General features: G+C 42.1%; 1 protein-coding gene and 1 long non-coding RNA gene across 8 annotated transcripts in view; one reads left to right on the top strand and one right to left on the bottom strand.

Annotated features, from left to right (window-relative positions):
- The window catches only part of rerea (arginine-glutamic acid dipeptide (RE) repeats a), a 186744-nt gene that overhangs the window by 15112 nt on the left and 151537 nt on the right, over positions 1-20095 (bottom strand). For all 7 annotated transcript variants that reach the window (XM_037772956.1, XM_037772953.1, XM_037772955.1 and 4 more), the window contains one exon: positions 13775-13855. In XM_037772956.1, coding sequence (XP_037628884.1) covers positions 13775-13855 — 81 coding nt within the window. The remainder of the gene's footprint in view (positions 1-13774; positions 13856-20095) is intronic.
- The window catches only part of LOC119489918, a 29404-nt gene continuing 18811 nt past the window's right edge, over positions 9503-20095 (top strand). Inside the window, exon 1 of the long non-coding RNA XR_005207281.1 lies at positions 9503-10902. This is a non-coding gene — a long non-coding RNA (uncharacterized LOC119489918). The remainder of the gene's footprint in view (positions 10903-20095) is intronic.

Genomic DNA, 20095 nt, shown 5'->3' with positions numbered 1-20095 from the left:
TTGACAGTAGTGTGTGAGGCAGGTAATCTTTAGTACTTCTCATTATAACATACTACATTCCTGTTTACACCTCTGTATATGTATTACTTCTCATCATGTATATACAGACTACATCCTGTTTATATTTAGTTTTCCCATCTGAAATACTGTCTACAACTAAATTACAAATCCACATTTACATGTTTATATTTAAGCCATTTATTTTAACTGCACTATTTAACTCAGTATCTTCCTTTAAATCTATTCTTAACACTCACTTTTATATTATGGCTTTTTCTTAACTGATGGTGCACTGTTGTAACTATTTATATGATTTTATTTTGTTTAGATTTCAAGTTCTGAATGTTAGTTATTTTTATCATGCTTTTATTGGAAAGCACTTTGTAACCTTGTTTTGAAAGGTTCTGTATAAATACAATTATCATTATTATTATTATTATAATTATTATTATGCCTTAGATTATAATTTTTTACTTTTACTTGTGCGATTTCGCCTTTTATATATACATATTTTATGAGCATTGTTGAAGGAAATAGAGGACAGAAATAGGAATTACAGTAACAGAATATTGATTCATAATAGATCAGCGCTGCCTAGTTTGACCGTTTGATTGAACTTTGCGAGTTTTAGTGGCTCTGATTAGTTGTTTAGTTGAAACTTGAAAATGCCATTAGGGCTACTAAAAGGAGGCAGAGGATCAGGATCTGTCTCATGCACTACTGTCAGGATATAGTTTTATAAAAACAACTTTTATCATATTTGCTCAAAGTGACTGCTTTAAACTGCAAAAGAAGAAGGAAAGACCAACCTTCTACCTGTGGAACATCTATAGTTATGTAAGGGTTAATGTACAGCGAGCTGGTCATCACCTTGAAGGGGTTTATTTTACAAAAATATCTGGCTATCTGCATATTATCCCGTTTATTACACGGCTTCTTACTTAAAAAAAATCAATAATTTGACTCAAAAACGGTCCTCCAGACTCTGAGATCTGAACTGTGTCCATGGCAACGGCCTGTTATACATAGCAGCGTTCTGCTATAAAGAAATAACAGACCGTAGAACGCCGTGATTGACCAATCAGAATCGAGTATTCAACAAAGCCGTGTAATAAAGAGTAATAATAACCCTATGGTCATGCCAAGAACGGAGCAGCTAAGATGATTATATCACCAAAAAGCTCTATCATGTTGCCGTGTGTTTGTGCATCTATTTCAGGCTTGCCAACACAACTCTCCCTCCTCAGCCCGGCCGGCCGGTCGGTTGGGGAAGGCGGGGCGCAGGTGCTAACTGAGGGAAGGCAGGCGTCCTGATGTGAAATCTAATTGAAATGTGCAGATCAAAAGTGTCGAGCGGTGCCGAGCGCTGGCTTTGCTCTGTGCTTAATGACTGTTCTCAGCGGTGCCTCTCTGGCTCCTCGCTGCAGGCTGACAACCAACACGGCCTCGACAACAGCTTGGCAGACACGGGGAAAGGTCACCCCGCCTCTCCATCACTTACACTGTGTCAAGTACCATTACGTTAGGCAAGGGGCTAATGAAAACACTAACTTGGGCTTTTGAATGGGAATTAACAGGTGCACAGATGAGCTGGTGCAGACAGCCAGCCGGATGTAAATGGAAAGAAAAACAAAAGTAGCAGCTTTTATTAATTTATTGAGTTGAAAAGTTTTACTGGTAAAAAAAAAGAAGACGAAATGTGCTCTGGGCCTGGAGAAAAGCCAAGTTTTTCTAATTGATTGAATTGATATATATATATATATATATATATATTTTATAGGGCTGTCAATCAATTAAAATATTTGTGATTAATTGCATGATTGTCCATAGTTAATTGCAATTAATCGCACATTTGTATTGGTTCAAAATGTACCTGAAAGTCAGATTTTTCCAGTATTTAATACTCTTATCAACATGGGAGTGGGCAAATATGCTGCTTTATGCAAATGTATGTATATATTTATTATTGTAAATCAATTATCAACACAAAACAATGACAAATATTGTCCAGAAACCCTCACAGGTACTGCATTTAACATTAAATAATAAGCTCAAATCATGACACGGCAAACTGCAGCCTAACAGGCAGCAACAGCTGTCAGTGTGTCAGTGTGCTGACTTGACTATGACTTGCCCCTAAACTGCATGTGATTATCATAAAGTGGGCATGTCTGTAAAGGGGAGTCTCGTGGGTACCCATAGAACCCATTTACATTCACATATCTTGAGGTCAGAGGTCAAAGGACCCTTTTGAAAATGGACATGACAGTTTTTCCTCGCCAAAATTTGGCGTAAGTTTGGAGCGTTATTTAGCCTCCTTCGTGATAAACTAGCATGACATGGTTGGTACCGATGGATTCATCAGGTTTTCTAGTTTCATGAATATGTGGTTGAGAACGGCTTTGTGCTGTAAATTAGTGTCAAAGGCAGATTGACAGATTACCTCTCTCAACCTGCCTGCACTTCAAACTTCCCTGATGCTGCCATATGCCCACAGCAACACTTTAACTTCCATTACCTGGTGTTTTCTTCTCCATGATCGGGCGTTTAGCCAGTTTGTACGCACTTATGGAGACTTGAGTTGCTGTTTCTTCATATAAAATAAAGACGACAGTAAACCGTTCCATGAACCTGCGTCTAAAACAGCTCACCGCTAAAAAAATCATGGAAATACTTAAATCTAGATTGGCCCCGGCCTCCGTACCGTAATTCCCCCCCCAAGTTCACTAAATCACTTCAGAGTGGTACAGAGTGTGCTGCCGCTCCGCAGTACACGAGATAGTGACAACATAAGCTCAGTATTATAAGGCCTTTTAGACTGCTTCCATCTGCAGGAGCTTTCTGGCCAGTGGATTATCCGACAAGGAAAGGGCTTACCCTCCTATCACGACACTCAGGGCTTCCATCCCGGTTATTGCCATTTAAAATGGTCGTCTACATACAAGTGTGTGTGTGTGTGTGTGTGTGTGTGTGTGTTCAAGATTATGTACAGCGATGTTTTCTTGACACTCAATCATGAGTTCTTCATCCATCATGCAAAGATTTGTACTCTATTTACTGTAATTAGCATAAATTCATTTAAAAATAATCTGTGCTCTTTAGAGTAGTAGCTGAAAAATCTCTTGTAGCGTTGGACGATTTGACCACGGAGACGAGAGCGACGGCCGGCTTGACCGCATGTTACCGCGATACGATAACGTTTCCTGTCTGTGACAGAGTTAGCATGCAGCTTTAGCCGTGATGTCTAGCTCTGCTTTACCTGTCAATGTGTGAAACCCAAAGTGTTTCCATACTTTACTGGATTTGTAGTGTTTACCACCTTGGATTTAACATGTGAGGGTGCAGGTCGTATCCACGTGGACCCTCCGGCTTTTTCTGCTCTGTCGTATCTGCCGGTTTCGGCTCGCTACAGCCCGGCCGGCTACTGGTTGTTTTGGTTGACGGATACGGAACGGATATGACGTCACGTTACTCAGACTTCAACAATAAAAGTGGTAACTTCCTTCTACCTCGGCATAAACTCAAATGAAGCAATTATATCGATTATGGCATTAAAACATTGGTTTCAAAATTTAAAAAAAATAAAAAAATTGTATTAATTAAAAAAATATATTTTTTCCTCACCCCTAATTTTTATATTTATTTATATAAATATATCTAAAAAAACAAAACAGATTTTAACCTCATTATTCAAATAAAATGAGCACTTTTTTTGTAACAGAAGTCAACAGGTTTTGCACTCAGTCACTGAGCTGTAAACCATCTTCTGTTCCTGTTTTATGATTTAGACGGTTAACCATGAAACCTCTGCAGACTACGGTTTAATAGCGAGTGGGAGTGCAGGTTGAGGCCGAGTGGGAGTGCCGGATCCTCGGCTGGGCTCGGTGGTCCTGTGTGCGCGGGCAGGGCTGAGAGGGCGAGGGCTAAACTTGTGTATTTACACCCTCATCCCCTCTCAGGCCCAGGCCTGAACAGATGGTTTCTGTTTTTCCTGGCAGATTTGTGACAGAGCCACAAAAGGCCCCTGCTTTGACACGAAGCCAAACGGTTAAGGCCGTTACTGGCAAGAGCAGGGGAAGGAGGAGAGAACAGGGGAGAGAGCTGAAGAGGGGGGGAGGAGGAGAGCCGAGTGGGGAGGAATAAAGAGCCAGCAGAGGATAACAATGGACAATCGAATCCAACCACAACCCTTCCTAAAAAAAAAAATATCTCTCTGCAAATAAAAATCCCTGCTAAAAACTTAAGGCAGTTTAGCCGTGGCGAGCAGGGAGCATGTGATTTCTGGGTTGTGCTGGCTGATAGTGAGCTGTGTAAACATCCATTAGTGCAGCATGAACCTGCCTCCTCAGTCTGCAGCCGGGAGGAGGAGGGAGGACGGCCTCCTGATTCATTTCACCGAGGTGAAAGGGGGGACGTATTTCTCTGAGCTTAAATCAAACCAGGGTTTAATTATGTATGTGCTCGACCCCTGGACTTGGTGTTCTTCATCGGCCACGACAGGTTGTACAGCGTATCTGTGACTATTCTATCATCCTCATACTGACTGTAACTGTAGGGGGGGAACTTTGTAAATGCATATGTGGCTAAAGGTTAAAGGTCAGGAGTGTATCTGTGATGTCTGCAGGGCCTTTTGACACGACTCGAAGTGAAAAGTGCACATTTATTTATCTTGAACTTTTCGTGGTTTTTTTTGGCCATTTCCAGGCTCTGTACTTCAACAAACTTTAACGAACCTTTGTAATGAAAAGTTGCTAAAATCTTGAGTTTTTATGAAACGACGTTGACGGTAGAGAATTTACATGATTCACGATTGAACAACAAACTGCTGTAACTCCACTGTACTTGGTAAAATCTGCCCAAAACTTGACCTACTTTACAGCCGTTCAGGCCCGAGGACTTCTAGATGGTTATATTGACTCATAGCATCACCTACTGGCAACAGGAAGTCAGCGTTATGTGACAAACATCATCCGATCTACATGAAATTGACATGGTGTGGTCTACACTTGATAATGAGCCAGATCATGCATTTTTAGCGCGTGTTCTCTAGCGCCATATAGTAGAAACAGGAAGAGGTGCAAAATTTGTGGCACTCAATCAACACAGGAAATTACGTCTAACTTGTGCGTCTGGTGTCGGACGGACACTGCTTCAATCTGCATCTCGCCAGTTCACCCGACGTGCGCGAAGGTGCGAGTGCCCGATCATCGCCGCTTGCAGTTTTAATTTATCTCGAGTCTTTTAAACCTTGTGCCTCACTAGGGACATTTTTGGCTTTTTCATTTTGTCTGTGTTAATGTATATAGCATACAAATCAATGTTGCTGCATTGACATATCTCAGACTGTGAAAGAAAAAAAAATTTCCCCTAGCATTTCGTATAAAGAAAATATATATATATTTTTTTTCATAAAAAAACAGTGACATTATGTAAACAAACTGGCATTTAAAGGCTTAAAATTCTGATAAATGAAGAAATTAATGAATATTTGGTAGTTATGATCAAGACTGATGCTAGTTAAAATGGAAAATAATATTAATATATCATATTTTTATGGCAGTTTTTTTTGACACAGACATTATTTAAAGTGAGGCACAAGACTTAACAGCATTGCTATTAATGTTTTGTTCTTTCTTCTTTAATTAATGTAATCTTAATATGAATCAGATGACATAAAATTATGCTCTATGACTTTAGTTCAGTCGTCACATAATATGCAGATAAAACATTAAAAACCTTCCTGTGAAATGAAAAGGTCTCAAGTGAATACCGGGAGAAATAAAAATAATTTTCTCTGCCTCTCAAAAACTAAAAAATGTGCAATATTTCAAGTATCTTATGGAGTGTTAAGAAATGTTTTGTTCACGTTTCTACATTTAGAAATATTTTGGATCAATATGTTTTGTGTGTTTATTTATAAATATTGTAGGAAAAAACATGTCAGATTTTGTATTTTTCTTTTAAATTTATGACACAATTTCAATACTCTTGTTAACTATTATAATTTATTGACTTACATAACCTTTTAGCTTTAACAAACTGGCATTTAAAGAGTTAAAATTCGGATGAAATTAATGAATATTTGGTAAGTTATGATCAGGACTGATACGGGTTAAAAGATTAACTTAAAGTGAGGCACAAGGGTTAACAGCATTGCTATTAATGCTTATTTCTTTCTACTTTAATTAATGTAGTCTTTATATGATTCAGATGACATAAAGATTATGCTTTTTGATTTCAGTTCAGTAGTCACATAATATGCAGATAAAACATTAACAACCATCCTGCAAAAATTACAAGGTCGCAGGTGAATAGCGGGTGAAATAAAAATCACTTTCTCCGTCCTCTTTAGACGTGAGGCGAGTGAATGGCGAGAGGACCTTGGCTGGTGGAGCAGAGTGCATGTGAAAGGCGGTTAAATAGACAGCTATTCCCTGCTGCGCGGCGCCTTTCTGCTGGAGAATGACTGAATAAGCTCTGCTTTCACAGGTCAGGGATGCACACGCTGAAGAATCAGCACTCGTGTTTTTTCCCCCGCTGTAAGCGCTTTTTGCCAGTGAAAGCAGATTGGATGGCAACAGTGCCTTTTTTTTTTTCGCTGGAGGGTCGATGCTGCGTGTTCTGCTGATAAGCTAGTCCCCCCCCCCCCAAAAAAAAACCACAACATGGAGCTCACCAAAGAACTCAATTACACAGGGAGCTTCCTGATCTCCGTGCTCCGTCTATTAGGCTGAAAAAAAACATTTTAGCCCACACGCTAAATTGCCTGTGGTCTGCTAAGAGAACATCAATACGCGCCGGTCGAGCGTCCGTCAGCCGACAGCGATTTCACTGCCTAAACAACTTATATCATTTACCAAACGCGAAAGCTGTTCTGTCACACTGCTGACAGCTGCTGCCAACTGGACCAGGCCCCTGTAGTTTGTAGCTGGTTTAATTAGTGTTTGAACCAAAGTATGTATAATCACAGTCATCCCCAAGGTTCTGGCTGCTGAGCTAAGGACATGGCAATGAATTCAATTTGACATTTGTACAGATTGTACCGGGGCAAACATCTGCTGCGAGGTTGTGTTGAGAACACTGTTCTCCTCTTGGCCGTCCTGTAAATGACAGGGCCCGAGGAGGAGGAGGAGGAGGAGGAGGAGGAACAAGATGCTGCAAGACGTCCTGGTTGATCTGAGGCTACATCCTCACTTATATGTTTTGCATTTTAAAACAAAAACGATCTCCGTCCAGACGACTGTTTTAGGGTCGTTTCACAATTATTCTCCTACTACCACGCCTGAAAACACATATCACATGATCATTCACGTACACTGGGCATGCATGTGGCGTTGTAAACAGGAAGCAGCGCTGGACACGGGAATTGATGTAAAGCGCTCGAATAATAGGCAGTAGTAGGTAGTATTATAAATGCAGAATTTAACTGCACATGGTCAGCAACGCTTGTAACTCATTATCATGTTGAAATGAACCGCTGGTGGTCGAGGCTGATGTCGTTTGTTTTCTTCCTGAAAAGGTTCACGTGATGAGGCGTGACAAATCAGGGAAGGACACGTCATGACTGAAGAACGCAACCCCAGATTTTTAAAACTAAAACAAGGTCAGCAGCGTTTCCAAACTTCGTCTTCGTTTTAGGGGCTTCGAAAACACAGCAGTAGTACGGACGCTAGGCGTAAACGTAGCAGAAGTTATGCGTTGTAAAAAAGTATTAGTGTGGATGTAGACTAAGTGTCGACATGAGCAAGGCAACGTTTTTTTTTAAATCAGACATACAGCTCAGGTCAGCCATGAGCCTAGATATGTCCTGAACCCTATGGCTTCTGTCTTTCGTGTTGTCATCACGTTGCACCCTCGTGATGATCCGTTCCCCACGTAATGTAATGAAACCATCAACGCCTTTGCTCCGGATCTGCTCATAAAAACGAGCAGATCTCAAAAACTACAACATTTGCATAGTTCAAATAACTGTTTTAAGAGTGTTAAAAAATATTTGTTTATCTGTTCAAAATGTACCTTAAAGGGAGATTTGTCAAGTATTTAATACTCTTATCAACATGGGAGTGGGCAAATATGCTTCTTTATGCAAATGTATGTATATATTTATTATAGGAAATCAATTAAAAACACAAAACAATGACAAATATTGTCCAGAAACCCTCACAGGTACTGCATTTAGTATAAAAAAATATGCTCAAATCATAACATGGCAAACTGCAGCCCAACAGGCAACAACAGCTGTCAGTGTGTCAGTGTGCTGACTTGACTATGACTTGCCCAAAATCTGCATGTGATTATCATAAAGTGGGCATGTCTGTAAAGGGGAGGCTCGTGGGTACCCATAGAACCCATTTTCATTCACATATCTTGAGGTCAGAAGTCAAGGGACCCCTTTGAAAATGGCCATGACAGTTTTTCCTCGCCAAAGTTTAGCGTAAGTTTGGAGCGTTATTTAATCTCCTTCGCAACAACCTAGTATGACATGGTTGGTCTTTTTTTCCAAATACTTTCTGCTACTTGTCCATCCGAGGACACTTGTTTGACTTGTGACGTCAACACAAACACAAAAACACACACCTTTGTTGGCTTTTCTAACACATTGCACCTTTCTGTCTTCTCCAGCTCCGTGCCAAAACAAAGCAGGAACCAGCAGCATAAAAATGTCTCCATGAATCAGTTCAATGTTTTATTTTAAGTTTACACGACCTGCAGCTGATGTTGTGCTGTGCAAGAACCAGCTGACTGCATTACTAAAACTATTATATTACTATATAGTTTAATATAAATGACTAGTATGACTAAAACACAACTAGTTAACTATGTTGGTGCTGATGCTAACTCTGTGCTGATGTCCTGTATGAACTTTAATATTTAAATGAGGATAAAGTCCAGGATGCAGGACTGGAGCCTCGAGGGGGAAACTCAACTGATAAACATTCACACCGAGCTTTTGTTCCACGCTTGTAAATCGTTTTGCTTCATCTAGTTTATTAGATTATAGTCGCTCTGTGTTCTATTGTGAAACATGTTTATCATCTTATAAATACATAATACGCTGATATGTGACTATAAAGTGAATGAATTACTTGTGTTTTCATGCAATTTATAATCTCAGACAGGAGCTGTACCGAATACAGTTTCTTACTCAGTGATGCATATTATGACCGGAACACTGGAAACAGCCTTGTCTGCAAAATAATATCATTCCAGTTACTCACGTTAATATGTTCTTATCTGCACATTAACATCTTCAAAACATGTCATTTTAGGGGTGGGGGAAAAAATTAATAAAATATTGATGCGTGGAAATATAAGTATTGAGATTTTATTATATAAACTATTATTAGTATCATATAAGGAATTGATTGGTACCAACCACGTCATGTTAGCTTGTCGGGAAGAACGCTAGATAATGCTCCATAGTTACGCTAAATTTTGGGGGGGAAAAATCTGCCATTTTCAAAAGGGATCCCTTGACCTCAAGATATGTGAATGAAAACATAAAGAGATGAACAGATGTTGACAAACTGAATAATTTGCAGTTGAAAAGGGGTAATTTATCACAATATATCTTATCGCAAAATGTTTAAAATCGCAATAACATCGTATCTTATCGCCCCTATTTCATCTGCAAATGTTAACTGCAGTACCTTATTCCACCAGTGAACTGGTTTGGGCCCAATCTTATATGGAAATAAGGCAACACTTCATCTAATTTTCAACTGTCACTTTCTCTGCAATCAGAGCTGTAGCTGATACTAATCTGTTCTGCAAATACTGCAAGTTTATATCCCATAAAACCACATTGTTTTGAAGTGAAAATATCAGCAGCAGAGTTATCTGTTTATCTGCCATTTCAGCACATTTAGTTGTTTAAACACTGGAAGCAGCTCGTGTTCCGTGACGTCCTGGAGGAAATGGTGGCAGCAAAAAGCTAAGTTGCAGACGGTCAGACGACGACGACACACCCACTTCCCCCCCTCCGGGGCCTTTATGTGACTTTATATAAAGCATTCCTGAGTGCTGGTCGGGGCCCGGTGTGTTTACACAGCGCTGGGTGCTGCTTACCCTTGGCACTGGGTGTTTTGAGCCGCGCTGCTGGCACTTCTGGGGCAGCGCGGCTAATAGGGGCTAGCGGGAGGAGGCAGACACACTGTACTCTGGATATCAGCCCGAGGGCTTTACGCTCTGCACTCCGGCTCAACGACAGCGCTCCGGCCACAACTTAGGGCACCTCATTTCTGAGACATGCTTCTTTCTTTTTTTTTCATGCAAGTGGAATGACGGAAACGTGCCTGTGACGGGAGATAATGGGAAAATATCCAGGACCTAAAATATCTTGTTGTGCTCACAGGATTTGGGAATGAGCAGGTAGAAAATAAATGGAGCTTTCCTCCTGCCTCAGACGAAGTTCAATCATAAGCCAAGAGTTTTTTTTTTCTCCCTCCTGTGCGACAACCCAGTGTCTATATCGAGCTGACGCCCCACCTTACCCCCTTCTCCTCCGGTCGCCCGTCATTTTCTCCCTCTTTTCATATGTTTAAAGGGCAGTTTATTTTCCATTTGTAGGGGGAAAATTAATCTCTCTGCTCTGTGGTGGTGGCAGGCCTGGATCCTGGAGGAGGTCTATTACCTCTCCTGCCAAGTAGACTCTCCCCCCTCCAGGTTGAATTACATTAATAATACCTCCTTTATAGCCAATCAGCCGGACTAGTCGTATATTTCAGAACCAGTAAAAATAATTGAAGAAACCTCTGTGAGGAAACTGTGTTCATACACTTTAATCTCTTATTCAAGAGGTTCAAATTGGTTTTGGGGAATAAAAAAAAAAATGCAGCACAAAAGGAGGCGACGCTAAAGAGTTCTTGAGTAAAAAAAATATAACATGACGTGTGGTGGTGTGTGGGGGGGTGTTTGAGAAGAAGGGCCGACAGCAGACGAGGAAATGAAGAAGTACGACAAACACCTTTGATTTCCCTTTGAAGTCTGTGTCAGCAGGAGCAGACTCGCTGAAAACAGCAAGCTCGGCACCGCTTTATGAATCAAAATGCATATCTGAGAATTATTTAACAGCCGAGTCAAAGGTGTGGGGCACTTTGAAGGCAACATGTACAGCATGTTCCCTCAGATAATAAAAAATAAAACCCTTCTGGAGCTTTAACGGCTTCCTTGCGCGGATATAATGAGACAGATTACAGTAAAGTCAGCAGCTTATTGCTATGTCTTGTTTTCAACATAATGATCACATTTAATAACTTGTTGTTTGTCGTCGTTAGACCCATTTTGTAGCGTGAAATGAGTCACCCGGTTGTTCGGTAATGATTAACACGCTCACACACACAGAGAGGAGCAAAACTTCTCCCCATGTACGTAAACAACACAATTAGTTCCTCAAAGCGCGGCAGATATTATTAAATCACTTTGTCTCCTTTAATCTAAATGTTTGTCAGTGACCTTAAAACTACCAAGACGTATAACCAGGGTCTGAAAGTAGCACCCGCCAAATGCGGGGTAAATTGTTGGCAGTGGCGGGTGAAATCATCAGGACATTTGCAATTTGGCAGGCAGGGAAAACGCTAGTGATGGGAATAGAGAACAGTAGTTGTCTGCTTTCTTGGCATCTCTTGCCTCCGTGACCATCGATTCCTCTTTATTGATGCTTTCTGACAGTTGCGCATGCACAATGACGCATAAGCACGCTGTATCATGTTTCAGTTTGTTTGGGACCGGAGCCACGGCGGAGAGAAAAAAACCCCGCTCAAAAGCAAGGTGCTACTAAACCTGAGGGGGGGGGGGGGGCACCCTATTTTTTCCCTGATAATGTAACCTGTGTTGTAATCAGCAGGAGAGTTGGTAACGTTACCTGTTAGCAGCAGGTGTGCAGCATAGTCCTGCTTGGATGAATAACAGAGCTACTAAAGTCAACGGAGGTGCCATTGAGTTATTATTATGAGGCGTTCACGGTCTGCTCAGCAAAATGACCATTGGGTGAAGGTAAATTACAATGTCATCATGATGTGTTCAAATGTAATCTTGTAAAATCCAGTTGTTTTCAGATCAATATAAAATATATATTATAGAGGGGATTATGAGCTGTTTAACTTCATAACAATTTACCAAGATTTTTTGTAATCAAAGCAAATATTTAAATAATCATAATCGTTTGAATTGTGTGTTGCAAATAACCACTATAGATGACAATAACAAAGTACAGTACAGTACTGTGCACAGTACCCTCCCTCCCCCCAAAAAATAAGGCTCCCCCAGAAACGACGGTGTAATTCGAACACTGTAATTTACCGTGTATATAATGTTTTTTATGTAAAATATATCGAACATTGAATGACATCAGATCTAAAATGTTACTTTGTTCATTTAGCTCAGTGATTTAAAAAATGACAGATAAAATTTCTGAGTGGCAGACAAAGGTAGGCAGTGAAAATAGTTGATGTCAGACCCTGCGTATATAACGCAATAACAACATTATAATTTAATCCTCAACAATACATAGTAGGCACAGTAATCTGAGTTCAAGATGTAAAGTGACACCAAAGTTCAACCTACTTTCACTTTCAGGTCTCACATTTGACAGCAACAAAAGGTGTTAATATTTCCTGATGCCGTTGAAGGTTTGTCGACACCGGTGATGTAATCAAACAAAGGAGCCTGAATTAAAAGTAACACTCTGATTTTAAATCTTTAACTCTTGATTTGTGTATGTGAATATCAGCGGTGTATGAAAATAGCGGAAAAATTGAATATAGTGATATTATGTTTTGTGATACTGTATCGATTCTCAAAAACACAGTATTGAGTTTTATTTAATAGTTTACATGCAAAGAGGAACTAAGTCGATACTTTATTTTAAGTAGTGCTATGATGTTGTTGTTACAGGGACTGTGATAAATGCAAATGCAGATCCCGCTGTTCTGAATGCATACCAAAGTAAACTTTTTTTTTGCATATGGTGGGGTGTTCTTTATACTATGACTGTTTTCCTAAAATTAGTTTTAAAAAATCGCCTTACTTACTGAATCGTAACCTCTGTATCATGATACGTATCTTATCGCCAGATTCTTGCCAACACACAGCCCTAGTGAATATATCTCTAATTTACATGGTCAAATCTAACTGATTGGGCCTTTAAAAGAACAGCATGTGTCTTCTGTCTCTATAAATTTGCCACTTTTGAGACGCTGAATTAAATGGTTTCCTTTAAAAGCACAACTATCGGAGGTTTCGTGTTTGTTGTTCACTTAAAAAAGCTCCCATCGTAACCTGCTTTTTAATCCTCGTGGAGGCCGTTAGGCTGCACTTTATGGAGTCAACTACTCTGAAAGTTGGTGAAAATGTAAAAAAAAAAAAAGAAAAAGAAATGTGGAGTGCTTCAGGAACATGAGATAAAGCAGGCTGCTCCTCAGACCTGAGATGTGCTGTAAACACACACATCTGCACAACTTGTTTACTACTCGCTAACAGAGGGTGCTAATTAATGTTCAGCAAAGGCACTTGTAAGGTTTCAGTGGTCGACTGTAAAGTGCATTTAATCTCAGGTATAACAAGATGTGTTAGTTTTTTCCCTGCAGCTCAGCACTTACTTCTTATCAATAAGGCTTCTGGTTTAAAAAGCATCCATGCTCACAATATTATACTGAATATGTTTTACTGCTTTGCATTAGTTACGAGCAAACCACATGTAGCAGCGCTATAAAACAAATGACACGCACACTGAACAAAAAGTTCAGCAGCACAGAGAGCTTTAAATCTGTCTTACCGTTTCTTTGTTGGGCAGCAGCTCTTTCCGGATCCTGAAGAAGTTTTTGCCGAACTGTCTCAAGCCTTTAATGAAGCGCTTCTGCAATTGTTCACAGAAGAAGAGAGAGAGAAGAGATCTGTTAGTATGTGTGAAGTCAGCTCAACTGCGACCGCATAAAGTTACAGCCTATGTTTTCATGTCGGTAAGTCTGTGGTCGGAGAGGTTTCATGTGTATCTACTGAAATCTCTGCCGTCGTTTAAACTCCGGAGGAAAACACACAGCATGTCAGGGCAAAACACGAAGAGAGGAAATGACAAGTGAGGCAGGGAGAGAGAGACGCTGAGGTTCAGCTTGTCTTTTCATGTGGACAGAAAAATACAGTTTAAAAAAAATATATAATATAATATGAGAATGTTCTTGAGAGTGAATGTTGAACGTGAAAAGTGGAAAGTTTAAAGCCAACTTGAGAGCAAGAAAACGCCTCAGTGTGCACAGCTCCTATTTCTGTCTGCACATTTTAACAGCATACTAAACATGTCACAATTTAAAATCAAACACACACACCCTTAAAGGAGCGAATAGAGATGACAGAAAATGCTACTTCATAACAGCAGATTTAATCTGACATGAAAACACCAGCTCAGCTCAGCGAGCACAGAAACAACATAATAAAAACACAGAAGCTTATTGCATGTCTTCTCCTTTAAGGAGCCGCAGACTGTGAGCCGTAGAAAGAGCGCAGGCTGGAAACATTCATAACCAGCGAAGCAGACAACCAACACATTTACTTTCTGGTTCCAGAGGCGAGCCGTTCCTCAGAGATCTCAGACAGCCGTTTCCACCAAGCAACTCCAGCAAGAAGCGGGGAAAGTGCTCCGGGAGCGCAGCGCGAACCTCTGCGTCCAGACACAGGTATAAGGGGGGTGTAAGGGGCAGATCCACACTGTCTGCGACGGTACGTTGCTTTTCTTTTTCCTCCTTTTCTTTTACAAGCAAGAAATAGCTTGTCACTCTCTGCTCTTCCACTACAAAGGGGAAGGCTTTACATGTGATCTTTCTGCAAGAGAGCCTCTGGTCCGCAGCAGGCTGGAAAACCCGGAGTGGAGTCCTTTCAGCCTCTTCTCCATCCTCTAACTCTGCACAGGCAGGCTTCATGTCTCCACCCCCGCACACACACACAGGGAACAGCCTGTTTGTTATTATTAAAACTACACTGAATCTACCTACTTAAATAAGAAACGACAGCAGTCCTTTAAATGCATTCAGAGCTTTGGGGGCGAGAGGTAAAACTACAACTAGCTGCCAGCCCGAGAAGGGGAGGCAGGCGGATACACAGTTTGTGTGGAGAAAGGTCTCGGACATGGTAGGAAGGAGACAAGCGAGAGGGAAAACCAGACGTGGAGCCTCTCCCAAAGCGTCAGGAGTTCATGTGTACAGTGCGTTATGTAACCACAGATTGTTTACATACTCAGATTGTGGTGGGGAACAAAGGGCACATTTTACAGAAGTAACACAGACAGCTGCAACTGTCTTTTAGGGAGAGGGGGAATTACAGACGAGAAGGACAGATTATAATCTGAATGTATTTATCTCCAAACAAACTCAATAGTTTAATTGTGAGGAGCAAAATATAAAAGTTAAACCAGACTAAGTAATCAAACTCAAGCTGAACAGCTGAACAGAAAAACAGCCTCATCAGTGACATGAGACAGCAGTTCATTTGCATTAATCAGAGCGAAGGTGTAGCGGTTGATTAGCCAGTAGATGGAGCCGTCTCCAACACAAGCGCTCAAACCCCCCCAACATCCAACATCCAACATCCAACATCCGACACCCAACCACTCGAGGGGTTAAGAGCAGATTACCATTTGGGCTGTCAGTCAAACAGTCGACAGAGCTGCGTACGACCAGTGGAGGATTGACATTACAGTACAGGGGGTTTGTTTGACAGACAACAGCTAGGTAAATATTCACTTGAAATATTAGCTTTAAATGATCCTGGAGCAGAGTTTAGTCCTGAGGATGAGTTTAAAATGATGTGTTTAATGTCTCTTTAGCAGCAGTGAGGTGAGAGGGCTGCGTCTTTACCTGAGGTAGTGGACCTGCTGTGACAAAAAAAATCAATTACATTTATTCGTTTGGCGGACCAAAGTGTAGGAAGAAAAAGTGCTTCTACACTCAGCTCAGTGTCACAAGGCTGCAGGTGCATGAAGTCACATATAAGTGTCTAGAAAATTACTTTTTTTTTTGAGGAAGGATGGAGAGAGTAAGAAAGAGTATTAAAGCTTCAGTAGGTTTTTGGCATCATTGGGCAAAAATCCCATAATAACCTTTCAGCATATTGTAATACAAGAGTTCTGCACCTCCGCATGGCTCTGTTTTCAGGCTTTAAAAACATCTAGCCCGTGACGGGAGACTTTGACCAATCACAGGTCATTTCAGAGAGAGAGAGCGTTCCTATTGGCTGTGCTCCGGCTGCTGGGCGGTGCTTGGTATTTCCTCAACTGATCTCAACATGACTGCCGGGTCACAAACTTTCTAATTTTACGGCTAAACAGTACACTACAAGATGTTTCTGAAAACATTTGAAGCGAGAAATAGGCATTACAGTAACATATTATTGATTCATATTTGATCAGCACTGCCTAGTTTGACCGTTTGATCGGTGAGTGATTGACAGCTGCTCAGAGACGACAAGGCTCCAGCTCGGCTCTGATTGGTTGTTTCATGATTTTTTTTTACCTGTGTCATGCACTACTGTCAGGATATAGTGACTGTTTTATAAAAATATATATTTTTTAAAATCATATTTGCTCCATTTCTACCCACTGCAGCTTTAAAGGTGAAGTATTCTCACAAGTCAAACAGGAGGAGGATTCTGCTGACTAAATTGAGTTTGGTTTCGCCACCGAGGGAGTTTGGATTGAGATTTCTAGTCAATAATCAGACCTGCCCATGCAGCCTGCGTGCCTGTCCTAATTATGTCACCTTAATTATGTTCCCCCGACTGTACTATTTACACAGTCTGTCCGTCCGTCTCCATAGAGGAGCCGTGTGCTCCCTCCCTCCCTCCCTTTCGTTTTCTTTCTCTAGCTGGCTCCCTCCCCCTCCTCCCCCTCCTCCTCCTCCTCCTCTCTGCACGTCGGCTCCAGTTTAAGGCTCCATTTCAGCTGCCTGGGCTCACTGCTCTCCAGCCCAGCTAATAAATCATCCGCCAATCTGCTCCCTGAATCGCTCTGCCCCTGCTCCGATTGCTCCAGCCCTCCGTTGCTAGGCGACACAGCGGCGGAGGAGGGGCTGAGTGAGCGAGCCAGAGAGCGAGGAGGAGGAGGAGGATGGGGAGGAGGAGGAGGAGGAGGGTGGAAGCGCTACCAAATGGCCATCCGCTGTGCAGAAACAACAGGCTTCTCTCTGCAGAGTGTGTTCCAGAGAGCTGGCGCTTTTCCCCCTCGGAGACTAACAGAGCGCTATTGTGAGGCCGGAGAGGAGACATATAAAAAAGGAGGAGGAGGAGGAGGAGGAGAAAAACATGACTCAATAGGCCATTGTTGTGTGTGCGCACTTCCTGCTTTGAGAGTTGATTGTCAGGAGTTGTAAAACTGGTTAAGATAAAGCAGACATGCACGGAGATGCTATCACGATGACCGAGCGGGGGCGCAGGCGCACACATGGAACATAACTCTGCTAAATGTCACGCCGTGAAAAAAAAAACACACACACTGACGCAAGACAGGCAAACAAAGCCACTTTCACTCAATATGGAGTCATTATACTTGACTTGTTGTTAAAAGCTGACCTTTCGCAGCCTGCAGTGTGTAAACCCACAGGGCCGGAGGACAATCAGTCAGCGAGCCAAAAAATCAAAAGGGGGGAAAAACACTCCAGTCTGTTCTGAAATATCAGCTAGTAATGAGATTGGCCACGGTGTGCAGAGAGGAAATCACAACATGGTTGGAGAAGAGAGGGGGAGACCGCACTGACAGAATCTAGACTACCCACATCCTCTTTACACCGAAGCTAAACATAAAGACTAAAAGCTATGTTTAGAAAAATGTATGAAGAATGCTTCTTAAAAACCCAGAAAACCAAATAAACATGGAAACATTCTGCCAACTTTCAGCAGGCAAAGAAAGCGTCCTCGGCTTCCTTTCGCTTGCACTGACACAAAAGGTGACAGGAAATTCCAGCACACACCCATCCTGCTATTTAGTTACTAAACAACCCTAACAAGCATTGCTGGCACTGAACCACGAGGGTGATAAAATACACCACTGACACTAAATCTCGGGCGCAGCAGACAGAGCTCCCTCTCCAGACGAGAAGCAAAGCTGCTTCATCTAACTTTAAAATAATCTACAGCCTGCAGCAGGGGAAGCAGGGGCGGCATGTTGTGTCTCAGGTCTGCAGGCTTGTGTTCAACCACTGGGGGGCCGCTACTCTCTCCTCTCCCCCCCCTCACCTCCCCTCCCCTCCCAGCTCGGTGCTGTCGTCAGCCTGCTCCAGTCATCCATCAGCTGAAGACACAGCCGGAGATAAGCCGCGGCACAGTGCAGCTGGCTGAGGAATAGACCTGCCGCCCCGCAGCGGTCGTAGATCAGCCGCACGACCGCTGCTTCTGATTGTTTACGTGGCACCTCCTGTTGGCCGATGTTAGCACCGCGCATTCACAATCAGGAGTGACGGCAGCTTCACGTGAAGAGACGAGTTCATTACATTGAGTTTGCAAGAATTCGATGATGAAGTCTGCAGGTACAGACGGCGTAATACTGACCCTACTTTGGATTTTACTGATAATTTAAAGGGGTACTACACCCATTTTCAAGATTCATACATGTTATTCCTATGGTCTAAGACAGTCCAAAAAATATTAGTAAACATACGGAAACAGAACGGACGCAGCTCCCGGAGGACAGTCTTCCACAAGATAACGTTCCCATACAACTTAACTACATAACCAAAATACATTTTGAGGGAAACGTATCTTCTCCTGGATTACGGTCACAGTTTTAAACACGTGATTAAGGTTGTAAACTAAAACAAAACAAACAAAAGCACAAAAAAAAACCTATTAAAGCTGGGCATACACTGTACGATTTTAGAAATGTTGTTGTGTACTTTCTACTCCTACTGGACGAGTAGATCGTTTGCGATGTAAAGCCAAAGCTCACGATTTATATGGTCACACTGGAGACGTGGACAGTAGGTAGAGGTAAGCTAGCTACGTTTTACTATCGTATATCTATTGTACATTGTTATCTTGATAGCTCCGCTCTGATTACTGTGAAAAGAGTAGAAAAAGGGACTTACGTCGGGGAATCGGCTCGTGGCTCTGCTTCAACTGTGCGAGAGCCTGTGGACGGCCGACCAAAATTTCTGACATGTCAGAAATTCATCCGACCGTCTGGCAAAACCGTGTATGCCCAGCTTTAGTTCGGCAACAAAACTACTGGGTTAGGTTTAGTTAGTAAAAAAACATTATGGTTTGGATTTAAAACTACGACGTGACTACGAGACACGAACAGCGGTCTCAAGTGGGAAAGTCCGGCGTTCGTTGCTAGCTTGCTTGCTAATTCCACCGTGCTTCAACACCTCACTCGTTACAGAAAACAAGCCGAACAAAGTTATCGCTCATCTGCTGATAGCGATGTGCTTTCCTCCGCTGAGTGGATGAAGCATTAAGTTGTCTCTCTGTGCTTCGTAACATTACTACTCCACTTGCCGTAAGTCGGTTTAGTTTATACGAAAGTCGGCCCACTACAGCGGTCTCTATGGCAACGGTACATATAAATATGGCCACCGCTCTGCTGTTGATTTGAATGTCCGTTCTACTCCTTATTCTATTTCTATTGGTGCATCACATTAAGGTGATGGATTTTAAATTGTGAAAGTTGCACTAATAACCTCACAGTGAGCGATGGTTCGGGGATCGACTGCAGCACATCTTACTGACGTAAAGTTATTTTCTGTGCCTGCGAGAATACAATAACAACGAATAACACTCCCCCCTTCGCAGCGCTGTCACTTCCTCTGCTGCCGTAATGAAACGGCTTACAAACGATCGTGCTCTTATCTTTCTGTGGGAGGTGTGCGGTGAGAAATTATAAATGTTTGTCTAGAGTTAGGGAGTTGAGACGAGGTTATGTGCTATGTGGCAGCAGCTGCAGACGGAGGAGAGAGGGGTGGGGTGGTGGTGGTGGGTGGGGGGCTAAGATAAGTTATAGAGGGGGGGGAGGGGAGGGTGACAAGTGACCCTGCAGACAGGCTGATTCTGTCATTTCAGCGGCCCCCGCTGTCACTTTTATTCACATCTCTAAAGGAATGCAGGGGCGGGGTGAAAA

This window comes from Sebastes umbrosus, chromosome 6 (assembly GCF_015220745.1).
Source record: "Sebastes umbrosus isolate fSebUmb1 chromosome 6, fSebUmb1.pri, whole genome shotgun sequence".
Taxonomy (NCBI): Eukaryota; Metazoa; Chordata; class Actinopteri; order Perciformes; family Sebastidae; genus Sebastes; species Sebastes umbrosus.
The sequence above is the reverse complement of the archived record's forward strand: the minus strand, read 5'-3'. Positions and strand labels throughout refer to the sequence as shown.